Source organism: Sapajus apella, unplaced genomic scaffold (assembly GCF_009761245.1).
Source record: "Sapajus apella isolate SASKATOON/1434 unplaced genomic scaffold, GSC_monkey_1.0 scaffold56, whole genome shotgun sequence".
NCBI classification, from domain to species: domain Eukaryota; kingdom Metazoa; phylum Chordata; class Mammalia; order Primates; family Cebidae; genus Sapajus; species Sapajus apella.
In genome coordinates this window covers 1,602,778-1,619,640 of record NW_022436996.1, presented here as the reverse complement: position 1 = coordinate 1,619,640, position 16,863 = coordinate 1,602,778, and the positions used below count along the sequence as shown (strand labels likewise).

General features: G+C 51.0%; 1 protein-coding gene and 1 long non-coding RNA gene across 3 annotated transcripts in view; one reads left to right on the top strand and one right to left on the bottom strand.

Moving 5' to 3' along the window:
- The first annotated feature begins 4,317 nt into the window (after window positions 1–4,317).
- LOC116527773 lies at window positions 4,318–14,476 on the top strand. Its single transcript, XR_004258727.1, has 2 exons — window positions 4,318–4,572; window positions 14,286–14,476. It is a non-coding gene; the product is annotated as an uncharacterized LOC116527773 (long non-coding RNA).
- PTPRN2 (protein tyrosine phosphatase receptor type N2) overlaps window positions 11,918–16,863 on the bottom strand; it is an 831,505-nt gene continuing 826,559 nt past the window's right edge. For both annotated transcript variants that reach the window (XM_032244877.1, XM_032244876.1), the window contains one exon: window positions 11,918–13,556. In XM_032244877.1, coding sequence (XP_032100768.1) covers window positions 13,485–13,556 — 72 coding nt within the window. In that variant the 3' untranslated portion in view covers window positions 11,918–13,484. The remainder of the gene's footprint in view (window positions 13,557–16,863) is intronic.

Sequence of the window (16,863 nt, the reverse complement as noted above, 5' to 3'; positions counted from 1 at the left end):
CACGGCCCCTCACGGGTGGAAGGGGGGCTTCTCCACCTTACACGGCCCCTCACGGGTGGAAGGGGGGCTTCTCCACCTTACACGGATGCTCCCATGTGGAAGGGGGGCTTCTGTACCTCGCCCGGCCCCTCCCATGTGGGACACGTCCCCTCTGGACTGAGGGGCGCACATCTCGTCCTGCAGGACAGAGGCCCCTGGCTCCCCTAAGCACCGTCCAGTGGAGGCGACCACAGAGAAACCACCTGATGGCCAGAAAACCCACTGTGATATTTGCCAACTGCACTCAACTAAAGAAAGCAAATTCCCTAAACCATCCCGTTTGTCTAATAAACGGAGCGACGTAACGGCTGAGACCAGCTTCTGAACAAACTCGGAGCAAAATGAACCTGCCGTTGTGTAGGAACAAAGGTGTGAGCAGATTCTCATTTTCTATTCCAGCAAACGTCTTTGAATTCATGTCTATTCCGCTCATTATGAGGGTTCTTTATTAGTGTCTCCTTGATTACTAAAGCACAGACACGGGCCCCGTCTAACGTGCCGGTGCTTCCCCAGGGAGCGCCCTGGGCTGGCTTCCTGCGTGTGCCGGGCAGAGAGCGCGGGAGGGGCCCGCAGAGACATGGAGGGGGAGCGCGAGTCGGTGGGCGTGCGGGGCGGCTTCCACAAAGTATTTGGTTACATTTGTAGAAAAATAAATAAAGCTTACCGGGGCTGCCCCATCAGTTTACACAGCCCAGGAACACGTAACAGCATCAGTCCAGCCTGGCTTCACAGGAAAAGCCCACACAGTGGCAGCACGGTGGTCTCTGCGGAGTTCTGAGGACGAATGCTCTGGTCTGCCACATTCACTTTAGATGCTTTGCAGGCAAGTGCTCTTCCTAGCCACCCAGCAGGAGGGCACTTGGGGCTACCACACCCAGCTGCCCCAGACGCAATGTGTGCAGGACCCTGGCCACGGTGACAGACAGACTCCGGAGAGCTCACTCACCTGCCCGTGGGGCACCCGATGCAATGTGTGCAGGACCCCGGCCACGGAGACAGACAGACTCCGGAGAGCTCACTCACCCACCCGTGGGACTGCAGTGGCTCCCAATTGGGGCCGTGACCTGGGCTTTCAGAGGAGGATGGAAAATTCTGTGCTGGCACAGATTCCCCCCAGAGCAGGTGTGCGGTGCTGGGAAGTGATTCCCTCCTGAGGTTGTCCGCAGCTGATGGTGCAGACAGTGGGGCCAGAAGAGTGATGGCTGAGGCGGGCCTGGCCCCAAAGAGGACAGATTCAGAGGCAGGCCCCGAACCTCACACATGGGGGCTCAGAACACTCAGGAGAATGGGGCATCTTTAATGAGACCATCTACCCGGAGGCATGTGGGCGTGCCTGTGTGCACGTGTGCGAATCTCCAAGGAATTTCAATCAACCCCATTCCAAGACCCCGAGGAAAACAGATTTATGGTCTTGTTATTAAGATAAATTAGTGCCTTTCCTTTTGTGTTTTTGTTTTGAGACAGGGTCTTGCTGCCCAGCCTGGAGGGCGGTGGCACCACCTCAGCTCACCGCAGCCCCAAACTCCCTCCCACCTCAGCACCACCTGCCGCCCGGTAGCTGGACTACAGGTGTGCGCCACCATGCCTGGCTAACTTTTGTATTTTTTTTTTTTTTTTTTGTTGTGTAGAGAAGGGGTTTTGCCATGTACCCCAGGCTGATTTTGAACTCCTAGGCACAAGCAGTCCTCCCACCTCAGCCTCCCACAGCGTGAGCCCCTGTGTCTGGCCTGGTGCATTTCTTAGGTGTAGAATTACAGTACACAGATTTCGTTTTCTTTTCATAAGATCACATCTCAACACATTAAAAAAATCCGTCTTAAGCAAAACTTTGTAAAAATTGTCACTGACTCGCGTGATGGGTAGCCCACTGCGTGGAAGCCGTGAATGGCTGGGAGCCCCTACACAAGCCCCGGGCCCCAGCGGCTGGGAGGGAGGGGACCCTCGGCACCTTGCAAGTGCCCCACTGCGAACTCAGCGTGCAGCCCAACTGCCTGCCTGGCCGAGGTCTGCAGCTCAGGGCCTGCACACTGTAGAGTGGGGTGCAAGGTCCCCCTCACCCCTCCCCGATTCGCTCATTGCTCTCCTCAGCCTCCCGCGTGCCTGCGTTTTCACATCCTGAAGCCCCTCGAGGCCTCGCTGCGTCTGCGTCCCCCAGTCACCGCCATGCTGGCAAACCAAGTGCTGAGTGGTGTGGGTGGAGAAAGCCCGCCTTGTGGCTGGGATCTGGATGCTGTCTCAACGCCCTCTCCACCCGGGGCGGGGTGCACGTCCCAGGCCACATGCACCGGCCAGGAAGGAAGCCTCGTCTGGGTAATGTCTCCCTGCCCACTCGGAACCGGGGCTGGGGCTGGGGATCGATGCTGAAGGAAGAGCCGTCCCCAGCTGGGACCCACCTTGGAGGGGGCACAGGAGGCCCCCGGAGCCCGCCGGTGCCGTGAGAGGGACTCTTCAAGGTCCTCACTCTCCTCCTCTGCCGCCCACTCCTGCCCTCGGTATTTCCCCAGCCTCCCTTGCATGTTTGCGCCGTGTGAGTGGCTTTCTCAGCCCTGTCCTCCATTCCACGGAGTTTCCAGCCCTAGCCAATCTTCCGTGTAACGCAGACATCGAGGGTTTACGGTCAGCTTGTGTCATGTGAACACGCGTCCCTTAATTTTAAAATGATTGTTCCTTTTCGGTTTCATTTCTAGAAGTTCTGTTTGGTTCTGTTTCAGGTCTAGTTGTTCTCTTTGTAAATGCTGTTATTCTTCTTATATACCATTTAAAATGTTAAAGCCAATTTTGTCACCTTTTTCACATTGGGTGACTCTCCCTGGGGGTGCCCGACCCCGTGGGCTTTGTGACTGATTACTAGGCGCTCATCTTCAGGGGGCGTCTTTTCTGGGGGTCGCAGAAGGGCGCTGAGCGGTTTTGCCTTTACTTATCTTGGGGACTCAAGGGTTTCACGGGGCTTGGATCAGTTTCCACCTCGATGTTTCGCCGTGGCTTCCCTGGGCTCCGTGGGAGGGTTAAGTCAGTGCCACACCCTCGTGTGCTTCAGGGATTTTTTCCTGTACGGCGGGACGGGATTGTCCTCCAAACTCTGCTCTTTGTCGGGGGGTCCTGAGGCAGAGTGTGCGGCCGCCGGCCCAGGCGACTTGCAGGGTAGGTGGTTGTTTATGGGGATCTTGCAGGCAGCTTGTTAAACATGCCATTATTACAAGTCAAATGATATTAACCGGCAAATTATATTAAAACACAGACGATAAATAAGGAGTTTTTGTCTACATTTGTCCCAGGTGGTTGTATGCCCTCTGGCTGTGTCCCCCTCTGGAGCCTGTGCGGTGGAAATGCGGACGGCGGCCGCCTGCTGCCTGTCCCGTCATGCCGAAATCATCACGGCGGCCGCGTTTGCATCTCAGAAATCAGCAGCCACCGCAGATCGGGCGTCGCCTGTGCTGTGCTGATCGTCTAGACTTTACCAAGTGACGAAGAAGACATTCCTAACGCTGATCAAACTTAAGCGTGTGGCGTCGTTGCCCTTCCACTGTGAGCGGCGTGAGGAAATAGAGACCGCCTTCCCTCAGGATTTGGCAACTGTCATCCCATTTGACAAAGTTACTCAGGCTGCTCAAGAGCAGCATAGAATAGTTCTGACGTATTCTGTCCAAAGTTGCTCAGCTGTTAGTGCGTGTTGTGGAGTAAGTTGACGTACTCTGTTTCCTCTTCTCGCCTGTTGAGGTAAATGAGCTGGAATGAGACTCATTCCCCAACTGCAGCCACAGGTTGGCTACGGATACAAGAATTCCATGAAAATCGAAGTGACCATTCTGTGAGAACCCGTGGCTACGTGAAATTGACAATAGAGCACCATGTGTGCTGTTAGTTGTAAGCTGTGTGCCGTGTATCTTCTGCGTGTACGTTGCGTGACCTCTGTGGGTCCGCCGTTTAGGGGAGTTGGTTGTTAAACCCTCCCTGAAGCCATTTGTGCAAACGCCTAGTGGAGGTGTTTAGAACCGGCCACCTGCTCTCGTGGGGCTCAGCCCTCCCCACCGTTCCCACACTGACCTCCGGATCCCTCTTTGGAATAAGCCCTTGAGGAGTTCTCTTTCTTTATGGCTTGGCTATGTATTTTAAAAGTTATTTTAGTACACTCGGTCCAGCACTTCTGGAGTGGAATACTTACATGGGATTTCAGCCTGCCCTATTGCCCTCGGCCCTGAATTCTGAATTGCATTCATCATGAGACGCTTCCATACTGTGACACGTGCTCACATAAGATGTTCTGTGGCTGGGTCTCAGCAACACATGGAAAGCGGAAGGTTCCCGGAGGCGCAGGCAGGTTCCGACGAGGTGCAGACTCGGGGAAGGAGAGCCTGGGACACTGGACCAACAGGAACGAAGCTGGGAGTCAATCCAGTGAGCCAAGAAGCGGCTCCTTAAGAGAGGAAGACCGGCATGCTGGTGGACGCTGACAAACGCTCTTCGCCTGGCCAGACTTCATTTATTTTTAAGAATATGTTAACTTTTATTTTAGGGCCAGAGGTGTATGTGCAGGTTTGTTATACAGGTAAGCTTGTGACTCGGGGGATTGGTATACAGATGATTTTGTCACCCGGGTACTAAGTGTAGTACCCAACCGTTTTTTTTCTGGGCCTCTCCTCCCACCCTCCACCCTCAAGTAGGCCCCAGTGTCTGATGCTCCCCTCTTTCTGTGCATGTGTTCTCATTATTCAGCTCTCACCTATAAGTGAGAGCATGTGGTATTTGCTATTTTTGTTTGCTTATGAATCCCCATATTCGTTTGCTAAAGATAATGGCCTCCAGTTCTATCCATGTTCCTGCAAAGGACATGATTTCATTCTTTTTCATGGCTGCATAGTATTCCATGGTGTATATGTACACATTTTCTTTATTCAATCTACCATCAGTGGGCATTTAGGTTGATTCTGTGTCTCTGCTATTGTGAATACTTCTGTAATAAACATATGCGTGCATGTGTCTTTTTTTTTTTTGAGTTTCTTTTTTTCTTCACAGACAAGAAAAATGCAGGGGCCTACACCACAAGGCCCATTCAGTTAATTTCTTTTTGTTGTTGTTTTTTTTTGTTTGTTTTTTGAGATGAAGTCTCGCTCTGTCCAGGCCAGAGTGCAGTGGAGCGATCGGCTCAGCACAACCTCTGCCTCCCAGGTCCAAGCGATTCTCCTGCCTCAGCCTCCGAAGTAGCTGGGACCACAGGCATGTGCCACCACGTCTGGCTCATTTTTTGTATTTTTAGTAGAGGCGGGGTTTCCTGGTGTTAGCCAGGATGGTCTCGATCTCCTGACCTCGTGATCTGCCCACGTCAGCCTCCCAAAGTCCTGGGCTTACAGGCGTGAGCCACCGAGCCTGGCCCCACATGTGTCTTTATGGTTGAACAATGTATGTTCTTTTGGGTATTTACCAGTAGTGCGATTGATTCTTTGAGGAATCTCCATACTGCTTTCTATGATGGTTGAACTAATTTACACTCATACCAGCAATGGGTAAGCGTCCCCTCTTCTCCACAGCTCGATAGCCATTGTGAGGTGACGTCTCATTGTGGTTTTGATTTGCATTTCTCTGATTAGTGATACTGAGCATTTTTTTGTATGCCCGTTGGCCACATGTATGCGTGTCTGTTCATGTCCTGTGCCCACTTTTTAATGACGTTGTTTACTTTTTGCTTGTATGTTTGTTTAAGAGCCTTGTAGATTCTGGATATTAGACGTTTGTCAGATGTATATTTTGTAAATATTTTCTCCCCTTCTGTAGTTTGTCTGTTTACTCTGCTGACGGGTTCTCTTGCTGTGCAGAAGCTCTTTAGTTTAATCAGGTCCCATTTGTCAATTTTTGCTTTTGTTGCCATTGCTTTTAGCATTTTTGTCATTAAATCTTTGCCAGTTTCTGTGTTCAAAATGGTATTTCCTAGGTTATCTTCCAGGGTTTTTATAGTTTTAGGTCTTACATTTAGGTCTTTAATCCATCTTGATTTTTGAATGTGGTGTAAATAAGGGGTCAAGTTTCAATCTTCTGCATACGGCCAGTCAGCTACCCCAGCACCATTTACTGACCAGGGAGTCCATTTTCTGTTGCTTGTTTTTGTCACCTTTGTCAAAAATCAGATGGTTGTTGGTGTGTGGCCTTATTTCTGGGCTCTCTATTCTGTTCTATTGGGTCTATGTGTCTGTTTTTGCACCAGTACTAGGCTGTTTTGGTTACGGTAGCCTTGTAGTATAGTTTGAAGTCTGGCAATGCAATTCCTCCAGTTTTGCTCTTACTTAGAATTGCCTTGTCTATTTGGGCTCTTTTTCGATTCCATATGAACTTAGAATAGTTTTTCACCTTCTGTGAAGAACGCCATTGCTAGTTTGAGAGGAATAATGTGGCCATTTTAACGACGTTGATTCTTCTGTCCACAAGCGTTGAATGTTTTTCATGGTTTGTGTCACCTCTGATTTCTTTGAGCACTGTTTTGTAATTCTCACTGCAAAGATCTTTCACTCTCTGGTTAGCTGTATTCCTAGATATTTTATTCTTCTTGTGGCAATTGTAAATGGGATTGCATTCCTGATTTGGCCCATGGCTTGGCTACTGATTTTTGTACATCGATTTTATATCTCAGACCTTTGCTGAAGTCGCTTATCAGCTCAAGAAGCTTTTCGGCAGAGACTGTGGGGTTTTCTAGACGTAGGATCATGTCATCTGCAAACGGACAGCTTGACTTCCTCTCTTCCTATCTGGATGCCTTTTATTTACCTTGCCGATTGCTCTGTTGGTCCAAATTTAGCTAAGCTCTTCAGCCTTCTCTTAGGTCCATCTGTGCCCTTCTTTGTAAAATCCAATTTTAGCGAAGAACCATGTTAAGTCAGTTTAGCAAGAACCGTTCCCCCACCCATCCTTGATATCTGGTCACCCTCAGTATCTGATTGGGTCCCTCATCCTTCACCACCTCCCAGGTGATGTCAGTCGCCCTGGCCTGCCTGCAGCAAGAACCCTGTTAGGTGGGTTTAGTCGGAGTCTCCTGACCCTGACATTTCCTCTTAGTAAAGCTCCATTCACTCACCCCTACCCTGCTTCTTGGTTATGAATCCCCAACTTCCTGTGCTGAGCCGGCCTCCCTCCCCCACTCCAAGGCCTGGTTGTCACGGCTCCTACACCTATTGTCCTGAATAAAGTCTTCCTTACTGTGCTTTTAACAGGTCTCGCTGAATAATTTTTTGACAGTCATGGCGTTGTGACCCGACAGAATCAGATTCGTCATGGGACCTCGGGCGCTTACCCAGGACCTGAAGAGTGCGCCTTTGAAGCTTTGTCTTGACTCCCGACTGAGTGGGGTCTATTGGTGAGTCGGACTCTTGAATCAAGTATCTGCTGAAGGTAGTCAGGACAGGTTGAGATTCCTCAGGTATGAGCATCTCTCTGAGGCTGGGTGAGTCTCAGGCTTCTTTAGAAAGGTAACTGTGGGGACTGGAAGTCCTTCCTCCCGGCTCTGTGTGAGGCCTCATCTGTCTGTTCTGTTTGCTGTCAGCTCCCGCTTCTCCCACAGGACTCACTCTGTCACCTGGAGTCCCCCCCGCCCCACACTCCAGCTGACTCTGAGCTTTGCTAACTCTGTCCATTCCTGCTAGACCCTTTCCTTTCCCTCCCCCTCCAGTCCCTCATCCAGTTGAATTTTAGGCTCCTACTGGGGTCTACAGGGACCTACTGGGGGCTCAAGGGACTCAAGATATCTTGAAAATTCCACTTGAGGCAGAAAAGAGGAAAAAGAAACTCCTTGGAGCTGGAAAAGTGAAAAACCTTAAAGGCCTTCTCCGCAAATGTTGGTAAATAGCTGTATCCCTTATTGAGTAGGTAACGTCAATGTGTTCCATTTTCATCAGAAACACAATTTGTATAAGAATATAAAGTGGAGATAAACCAATGAGTTCGTATCACTCTGTTTTACTGCCTCAGGACTAAAATTTTGAAAAACTAAAAGATCTGCTTGCATCCATCTGTACATTTAAGTATCTGTCTATCTATCTATTTATATATGTATATGTTACGTGTATGTGATTTTTCAAAATCTCTGGGTGATGCTGTCAACATATATAAAAGAGCTCTATTCAATTAGCTTAAAGTAAGCACTATATAAAGCATTATCTCAAAAAATAGGAACAAACAATTGCCCTTTAGCTCATGTGACTTGAGTAATTCTTTAAAAATAAACTAGTTTTACAATTATTCATAAAAATAAAAATAGAAGTATCTTCAAAATAGCATGAAATATAATACAGACATACAATTTTGTTTGTTTTTGCTGAATAGGTTTGTCTCTGCTAGATGTTTAAGTCCATGAAATTATAAATCAAACCATATGGCGGAATGCACAGTAAAAATGAATGACTTGCTTGCTTGATGCATGTCAGTTGTGAAAGGAAAAAAAGAGGCTGTAAAAGTGTTGTGAAAAATCTTATCTTGTGTGGTCAAAACTAACTGAAAATGGAAGACTTCACTTATAAGGTTTTATGAAAAATTAGTTTTAATTGTACATTGATGCAAAAGTAGAATTTGGTCTTATCTGTTAAATGACAAATTTTTCTTGGAGTATTGGTCTGAGAATGTGAAGGGTTTTCCTTGTCTGTTAAGTAATTGGCCTAGGAAACAAAGATTTTGTGTTTTATCAAGATAACTTTTTGTGTTTTGTATTGTCTTTTATTAGATCTTTGATTACTTAAGAAACGCAAATCTCAATGGTCAAAGAACTAAGTTCTTGTTTGCAACTATGTAACCTTCTGTATTTGCCTTTAAAATATTTTGTTGCTTTGATTAAATCATCAATATCATGTTTAATAAAGTGTTTTACACTTTTTGACATTTTGTACAAACTTCCCAAAATCAAATTCTAATTTAAGTCTTTTTGACCTCAAATTAACTTTGGGGTTTTCCAGTAGGGTCCCTGGAAGGTCAAAAGAAATGTCTCTCACCTTGTAATAGATACATATTAAACTAATTATCTTTATTTTGTATGTTAAATTATATAGGAAGCGTTTCCAAATAAATCTTCTGTGAGTTATATTTATGGGTGTGTTACTGAGTGTTCCAAAAAACCGTATAAGAGCTCTATAACTCTAATGTGTTATCAGTCAAAATTTTGGTTATATCAAAATGTTGTGTGCTATGCAAATAACCAAACTTCCTTGCCAATCACACCATTGTTAAAATGAACTCTCACCAGATTTTTAACCACGACTGCTGTAAGTCTCTGCCATTCACAGACAGCTATTCTTATTTTTGCGGCAATATCGTTATTTGCATAAGTTCAGCAAGAATCTGTTCTCTTTGTACTGGGACATAACTGGAAACGCTGGTTATAAGACCAAGGCCTTGACTGGCATGTGTGTGTTTTCAGATATGACCAGACAACTTTAAGAAACTGAGGTTGACTTCACGGGGCCAATAAAGCTCCCACTGGAAAAGCTGCCCCGTTCCCAGCGTTGCAGGCGGTAAGGGATGTCCCTTCTTGGCAGGCCCAGGAATCAGGATATTTTTGGAAACTTGAGAGAATTCACCCAAATCTACAGGTGTCACACGTGCAGCCTGACGGCAGGGCTTGGCTTGGCTTCCCAGCCTCAAGAGTCTTCTGTCAGTCCAGCCCGAGACTCCTTATTAAAAGCTCCAGCAAGGCAAACTTTAAAAAGCCCGTCCATCACTATTCTGGCTGTGGTGATATAAATAATCAAGTTTATGACACTAAACTTATTTTGCAAACAAATCAGTCACTTTCTTTGTTAGAAACGAAGGTGACTTAGTGCACCCGGGGTTAGATGCCGGCCTCTTTGAGCTTTTGCTCCTACCTGTAATAATCCGGAGTGGTTCCTGAATTCCTTGTTCACTCCAACACCTGGCTACAACTTTCCAAACTAGTATTTCCCATTTTCTTCTTTTCTTCACATTTGGAGTTGTCTTTTTCCTGAAGTCTTGCGAGCTGTATCTGGACGACTTGATAGAAACATCAGCAGCTCATATGGACAACTTTCACAGTCTCCAAACTGCAAACCAGGGAGCGCTGTCATCTACGGCGGCCGGAGACCCAGCGGCCTGGCTTCTAGAAAGCTTCTGGTCTGCCTGCCTTCTGGGCTCAGAATTGGAGTTCGTGGTTTGTTCCAACTATTAGTCTCTTTATTTTTTTAGAAACTAAACTCACCTCACCAAAGGCCTGATGGCTCAGCCCATCCGGTTGATCTCCACCGGAAGTCCCAGCCAGTGACTCTGCCGGTCCTTACTGAACAAAAGACAACCAAACGAGAAAGCAGACTTGTATTTTTCAAAGCAAAGAAGACATGCTCTTCTTTCCTTTGAAAAGTGGTGTAAAGATGCTCTGCTTGACCAACCTTTAGTCGGGCTCCGGACCCTTCTCCTAGGCCCGCCTGTGCACTTCCTTGTAAAATGACATTGTTAGCAAAGAATCCTGCAAAGTCAGTTTAGCAAGAGCCCACCCCCACTCTTGACACCTGGTCACCTTGATATTCTTTCACCCTCAATACCTGATCGGGTCCCTCATCCCCCACCATCCCCCAGGTGATGTCGGTCACCCTCGCCTGCCTTCAGCAGGAATCCTGTCAGGTGGGTTTGGCCAGAATCCCCTGACCCTGGTGCTTCCTCTTGGTAACTCTCCGTCCACTCACCCCAAGCCCACGCCTTGGCTGTGGCGCCCCGCTGTCCGCTGTCCGCGTGGTGTTTGGAACTGAGCCCTGCTAGGGTTTTGGTATTGGACCCTGCAAACCTCATGGTGACATGTGATGCCCATTGTGGGATTTGGGGCCTAGTGAGAGGTTTTTGGGTCATGGGGGTGGATCCCTCATGAACACAGTAATGGTCTGGCAGTTTCCACAAAAGCTAGTTGTTAAAAAGAGGCTGGCTCTCCCTCCATACCATCTCCTGCTTCCTCTCTTCATCTGAGCTCTGCACAGGCATGCGGCCATGAGTGGAAGCAGCCGGGGGCCTCCCCAGACGCAGACGGGGGCACCATGCTTCTCACACAGCCTGCAGAGCTGTGAGTCAGAAACCTCTTTTCTTTATAAATTGCCCAGCTTCGGGCGTTGCTTCACAGCAATGCAAGATGACTGAGAGGAGCCCAGTCTCTGCCCCAGCACCATCCCTGTGCCCGTCGCACGGGTCCTGAATCAAATCTTCCTTCTGTGTTTCAACAGGTGTCATTCAGTGTTTCTTCAACCCAAGCCCCTCTAGTTGGAGGGCGCTGCTCAGCAATGACCTGATTTTGGACAAGGTGACACTGACGTCCTCATCTCTCACTGTTGCCAGTGGAGACAGCTGAGGGCAGCGGGGAAGGTCAGTGGTGGCACCACACCCTGGAGCCCTGGTCTCTTTGGTTACAGTTTGAATGTTCCGGCTGCATCTCCCTGCCATGTGGAGGGGTGTGATGTGTGGCTGGGGGGAAAAGGTCTCCCTTCCCACCAAGGACAGAAGGACAGTCCTAAGATGGGACTGGAGCCCTAGATGAGAGAGTGTGAGCCTCATGGTAGGGGGTCGGCGGGGCGGGGCAGGGCTGTTAGCCACGGTAGTGATACGTCGTCCTCTAGGACTGGGAATGGGGAGGTGCCGAATCCAGGGGGTGCTGGGCATGGAGGGGCACGGAGCACACGTGTGGGATAGATGCCTCCTGCAGCTCCTTACTGAGGCTGCTTAGTCCTGTTTTAGGGATGAAACCTCAGTGACGCCCTGGCCCTTGGTACACATCTAATGCTGCGGATAAAGCAGCAACATGACCTGCAGTTCTAGAAAACATCCTTGGTTTGTTTCGGTGTTTAACTACACGTTCGGGGCCTTAGGAAACCGATGGATGGGAAACGGCTGTTCCCCCTCCCCAAATACAGACCGCTTGAATGTGAAATCAGAAGTTTAATATGACGCAATTAAATATATATATATATTTCACACTGGAGGATTTCTCTCGAAACATAAGGGGTTAGAAATTACAAGTAGGTATATGATTCCTATATTCAGATAAATTCATTTCTATTAATTATTTAAATTCCAGACAGAGAGAAATAATTTTGGGAAGAAACGAAGCGATGTGAAAGCAGGTGTCATTACAATACCACGTGGAGACGTAAGCGGTATGTTGGCATCGCTCTGTCTGCTCGGCAGGCCGCTTTCTCTCCGCTCCTGCCTTTGGCGTGTCTGATCTGTCGAGATGGGAGGAACGCCGTGGGGTGCAGCGGACGGAGGTGCGCTTTCTACCCTCAGCCCTGCGCGGGAAATCAGCCCACACGGCCGCCTCTGCGCCGTCTTCCATGGATCGTTCTGGGTCAATGAAGCGAATTGTCCTATTTCTGGGGTGGGGGTGACGGCGAATCTGATACACAAATGGTATTTTGTCAGATCTGAATCATCTGTGTGCTTAGGTTTACATGACGTGAGCACACGTGGCTCACTAAGTGATCCGGGAAGAGGTGGTGGGGCGGCTGGGCGCACCTCTCACTTCCCTTCCCGGCTCCAAGCGGCACGTGAGGCCTCCCTGCATCTCCTCCTCTCCCAGGAAACCCTCTCGGGTGTCTCTGGGATGTGCTGGAGGGGACAGCAGGGGCCGGGCAGGGCTGGTGCTCCCAGGACCCTCACCGCGTGCTAAATGCCCAGACTTGCTCTTCCTGGTTCTTGTTATCTCACAGGTGGGCGTTCACGGGGCACCTGTTTTTGTGACGTAGAAATCAATATTTTAACATTAAAAACACGTCTCCGTGTTCGGTGCAGCTGTGACTTTGCAAAGGTGAGGTCAGGGGAGTGCCAGCCTCAAGCGGGTGTCTGCCCCGGGGGGAGCCCCTGAATCTCTCCTTGGGGTGACAGGGGTAGCTGCCGGGGGCTGTCCATGGTGCTCAGGGCAGTGCTGATGCGGATGGGGAAGCAGGCGCTGTGACTGTCTCCCTTGCCCCGAAGCCGCAGGACGTTCGGTTCTGTCCCAGTGGCTTCTCCCAGTGAGAAATGGTCTTGAAGACAAATGCCAAATGTGACTTGCGTGCCGGGTGGTTGGCGGAGTGCGGCCAGCTTCCCCCGCTCCTGCACGGCAGATCCACCCCCTGAAAGCGGCAGCGGGCAAGCACACGCTTCCTGCAAGCCGCCTCCAACGCGCTGGCTGCGGCATCGTTAGTGCAACATGACTTGCATCTGAGAATGTGATGGGTGCTTTAAGAAAAAGTATTTTTTTAAGAAAGTGAAAATCGATGCGCCGATTCCCCTCCACCCATAACCAGATTTTCCCACAAATCTCTTTATTATTGTTTGATTAAACAAAAGGACACATTTTACCTGCTAAACTGCACTGACTACGGGAGAGCTAAGGGCCCTACGACTATGCAGTTATAATAGAAGACACACAATTAAAGTCGGATCAGGATTCCTGACAACATCCGTGGGGCGGGGCGTCCCCGGGGCCCCCGAGGCCGCACCGCTCACTGGGGAAGGGCCTTCAGGATGGCGTTGACCTCCTCAGCCACGGCTGTCAGCGCGAACTCAAACTGCTCCTGCAGGGCGAGGAAGGAGAGAAGAGCCGATGAGCGCGGCGCCCTCCCCTGCCCACCGCAGCATCGGCTCCACCAGCTCTTTTGCAGAAACTGTTTAGCAACAAAAGTGAAAGGCAGTTTTCCTCAGAAAGGGAAGTGGACCCTGCGGTTTGGGACACAGATGCAACCGGAATTTCTCTTGCACTAGAAAGCCCCATCTTCCCCCCGGGGGAGAAGCTGCCCACAGAAGCAGCAGGAGGGAAACGGCTCCCTGCATCCTGACCCGTCCTTCTGACCCTATGACTGCAGGATGCCTCCTCATGGCCGCCCGCCTTGGTGGACAGAGGGAGGGGCAGGTGCAGACACCAGACAGACGTGACCATTAAAACTCACATGGAGGGCCAAGCAGGCGTTTCTGTCCTTGAAAGTGTGGCGTGATCGCTTTTGAGATCCACTTGTCACTCAGCCCAAACCCACTCCACTCCATGTGCCGAGACACCTCCCCTTCTCCACACCCCTCCTGGCTCGGCGGGTGCACATCCACAGCCGCTCGGGCAGACACACTGGAGGGCGCCCCTCCCTTGCATGCCAGCCTGCCAAGAGCATCCAGTGGGCGTGAGGGACAGGTTCACGATGCCAGGACTATTCACACCTCCAAAGACCCAGGCTTAGCACCACAGAGCGGAGCTGTGTGCTCTCCCGCAGGTGAGGTGGATAAATGCGAATTTCCTCATGCTTTTCGGTGTCCAGCTCAAAACACTGCCATGGAGAACCCGAGAGCAGGCCACAGCACTCCAGCTACAGCTGAGAACACACGGACGGTGACGGCAGGCATCCTGGTCCCCAGCCAGCAGCTTCTGGAAGGACAGCCCTGTCACTGGCTTACATCCTTGCTCATTTAAGGAACAGAGTAGCCCTGAATAAAACATGATTGATTTCCATTTCTGAATGTTTAGTGTGTGACAGAAATGTGGAGAATAGCTTGAACCAAAACTTCAGAAGCCAACATAACGTTATGCCCGTTTTGAGACAGAAGACAGCTTCTCCTTTCATACCCCGCACCTGAGGCTGATGGAGGGTCCTCTGGGGGCGACACCACCCTTGGTGGCATGGCCACAGGGCCTCTTGGTGGGAGTGTTGGAAGCTGTTGTTAAAAGAGTCAACTGAGCATGTGGTCGTGTCAGGACGGGCTGTGAAGCTGTGTCTGTGTGCGCCTGTCTCCCCCACCTCCGCCCTCGCAGAGGGCACCGTTCCTCTCCTGGAAATCGCGTGGGAGCTGCCCCCGGACGGGGAGGCGCTCAGGTCTGCCTGGTGCCGGTTCCTGCCTGTCTCTCACACCGAGTTTGTTCATGAAGGTGCTGTTTAGAGGATCCAGGGAAATCCATACCCGCAGCTGCCCAGGCCATTCCTCCCCCGTGCTGGGCTGCCAGGGCACCCACAAAGCCTTTGTGAGGACTCGGAAGGGCCAAAAATGAAGCGTGGCTTTTTGGGAAGCTAAATGTGCCATCTACCCATTTACATCTTGTGACACACTGGAAACCTAGCCTGAGAAATGATCTTTAAGGGAGAATAGAGAAGGGCTGCCGCCCCGAAGCCCCATCACACGCGGAGGCTGGACAGCGCTGATGCCCAGGCCGGGGGCTGATCACTCAGAGCTGCCCAGCCGCTCACACAGCCACTTGGGCATCCAGCAGCGAAGCCCAACATTCATGCTGGGGGGAAGACAGGCAGGTGAGCTGCACCAGGGTCTCCGTCGTAGCTAGTCACAACATTGCACAGTCACCAGACAGAGCAGCAGAGAGGGACCTGGGCTGCGGAGACTGGTGCTCTATTCACTGGCCACGTTTGGCATTGTTTCCACCCTGTTTGGCCCAAGGGAGAGGATGCTCGGCCAGGTGCGTGGCTGGTGTGCGCCGGGCATCTTACTAGGGGAGCGTGGCTGGTGTGTGCCGGGCATCTTACTAGGGGAGCGTGGCTGGTGTGTGCTGGGCATCTTACTAGGGGAGCGTGGCTGGTGTGTGCCGGGCATCTTACCTGGGGAGTGTGGCTGGTGTGTGCCGGGCATCTTGCTAGGGGAGTGTGACTGGTGTGCACTGGGCATCTTACTAGGGGTGCGTGGCTGGTGTGTGCCGGGCACCTTACCTGGGGAGTGTGACTGGTGTGTGCCGGGCACCTTACCTGGGGAGCGTGGCTGGTGTGCGCCGGGCATCTTACTAGGGGAGCGTGGCTGGTATGTGCTGGGCACCTTACTCAGGGCCCGCTGGGCCCCGTGGGCATCAGCTGGCAGGAGGAGGGGACACTTCCCGGAAGGGTGCTGTGAGTCTCAGGGCTGCTGTTTGAGGGGACAGGGGCTCGTCCTTTATTGTGTCAGCGCTGGGATGCAGCGTCTATGCCCTGTGGGCCCTCGAGGGTCGGTGGCCACACTCAGAGCAGCATCGGCTGTGCGAGTATCAGCTAGACTGCACCCTGGAACCCGGCTGGGAAAACGCCAGCATCGGGAGTTTATTTCAAGGGAGTGAAATTCAGTCGCAGTAGATGGCCAGAGGCCATGTTAGCTAAACTGCGTCTCAGCGCCGGCAGTCTGAGCAGGAGGTGCAAAGCCTCCTGGGTTTGCAAAGACAGGATGACATTCCGAGCAAGAAAGCATTTTTGAAAGTATCCTAAAATAAAATTTGAGGGCTGCCAGAGAAAGGTCCACAGCTTCTTCCAGTTGACCTGCACGCCCCGTGGAGAAGTGGCTGAGGTGGGACAGCGGAGCCAGGCTGTGGCCAGGTCAGGCTGTCTGGTCACCACCCCTGGGTCCACGCTGGACAGTGCGTGGGAACACCCGCCTCAGGCTGGCCTGGGACAACCACAGGGTGCCCGCGTAGTTGGGTGGAGGGATGGAGGCTGCAGGAGTGGCCGTGGCTCTCGGACACCTGCTGCTGGGGTTGGGGTCAGCCAGGGCCGGGGTCAGCCAGGGCTGGAAGCTGTGGAGCTTTGTGGGGGCTGCTCAGATTTCTATTTGTGCTTAGGTTTACATTTGTAATCCTGCAGGTGTTCACAAAGGCCTGGCTGGAGTTATACAAACAGGAACCCGAAAGAAGGCAGCAGTGAGTGTGTCTCAAACCTCTGTGCCCTCCAGGAGGCTGCCCACACCAGGCGGGCGGCTGCCCTCGCACCTCTCAGAACGGGGTGAGGATGAAACACCTTCTTGTGTCTGTCACCTTCAGCTTCCCTTTTCACAAAAGTAGACCAGCCCCAAGCCACACCCCGAGAGTTGAGCCCTGCCAAAGTTAGAGACTAGGCACTGTGTGTATGACGGGGCAGTGGGACAGAGATGGAGAGA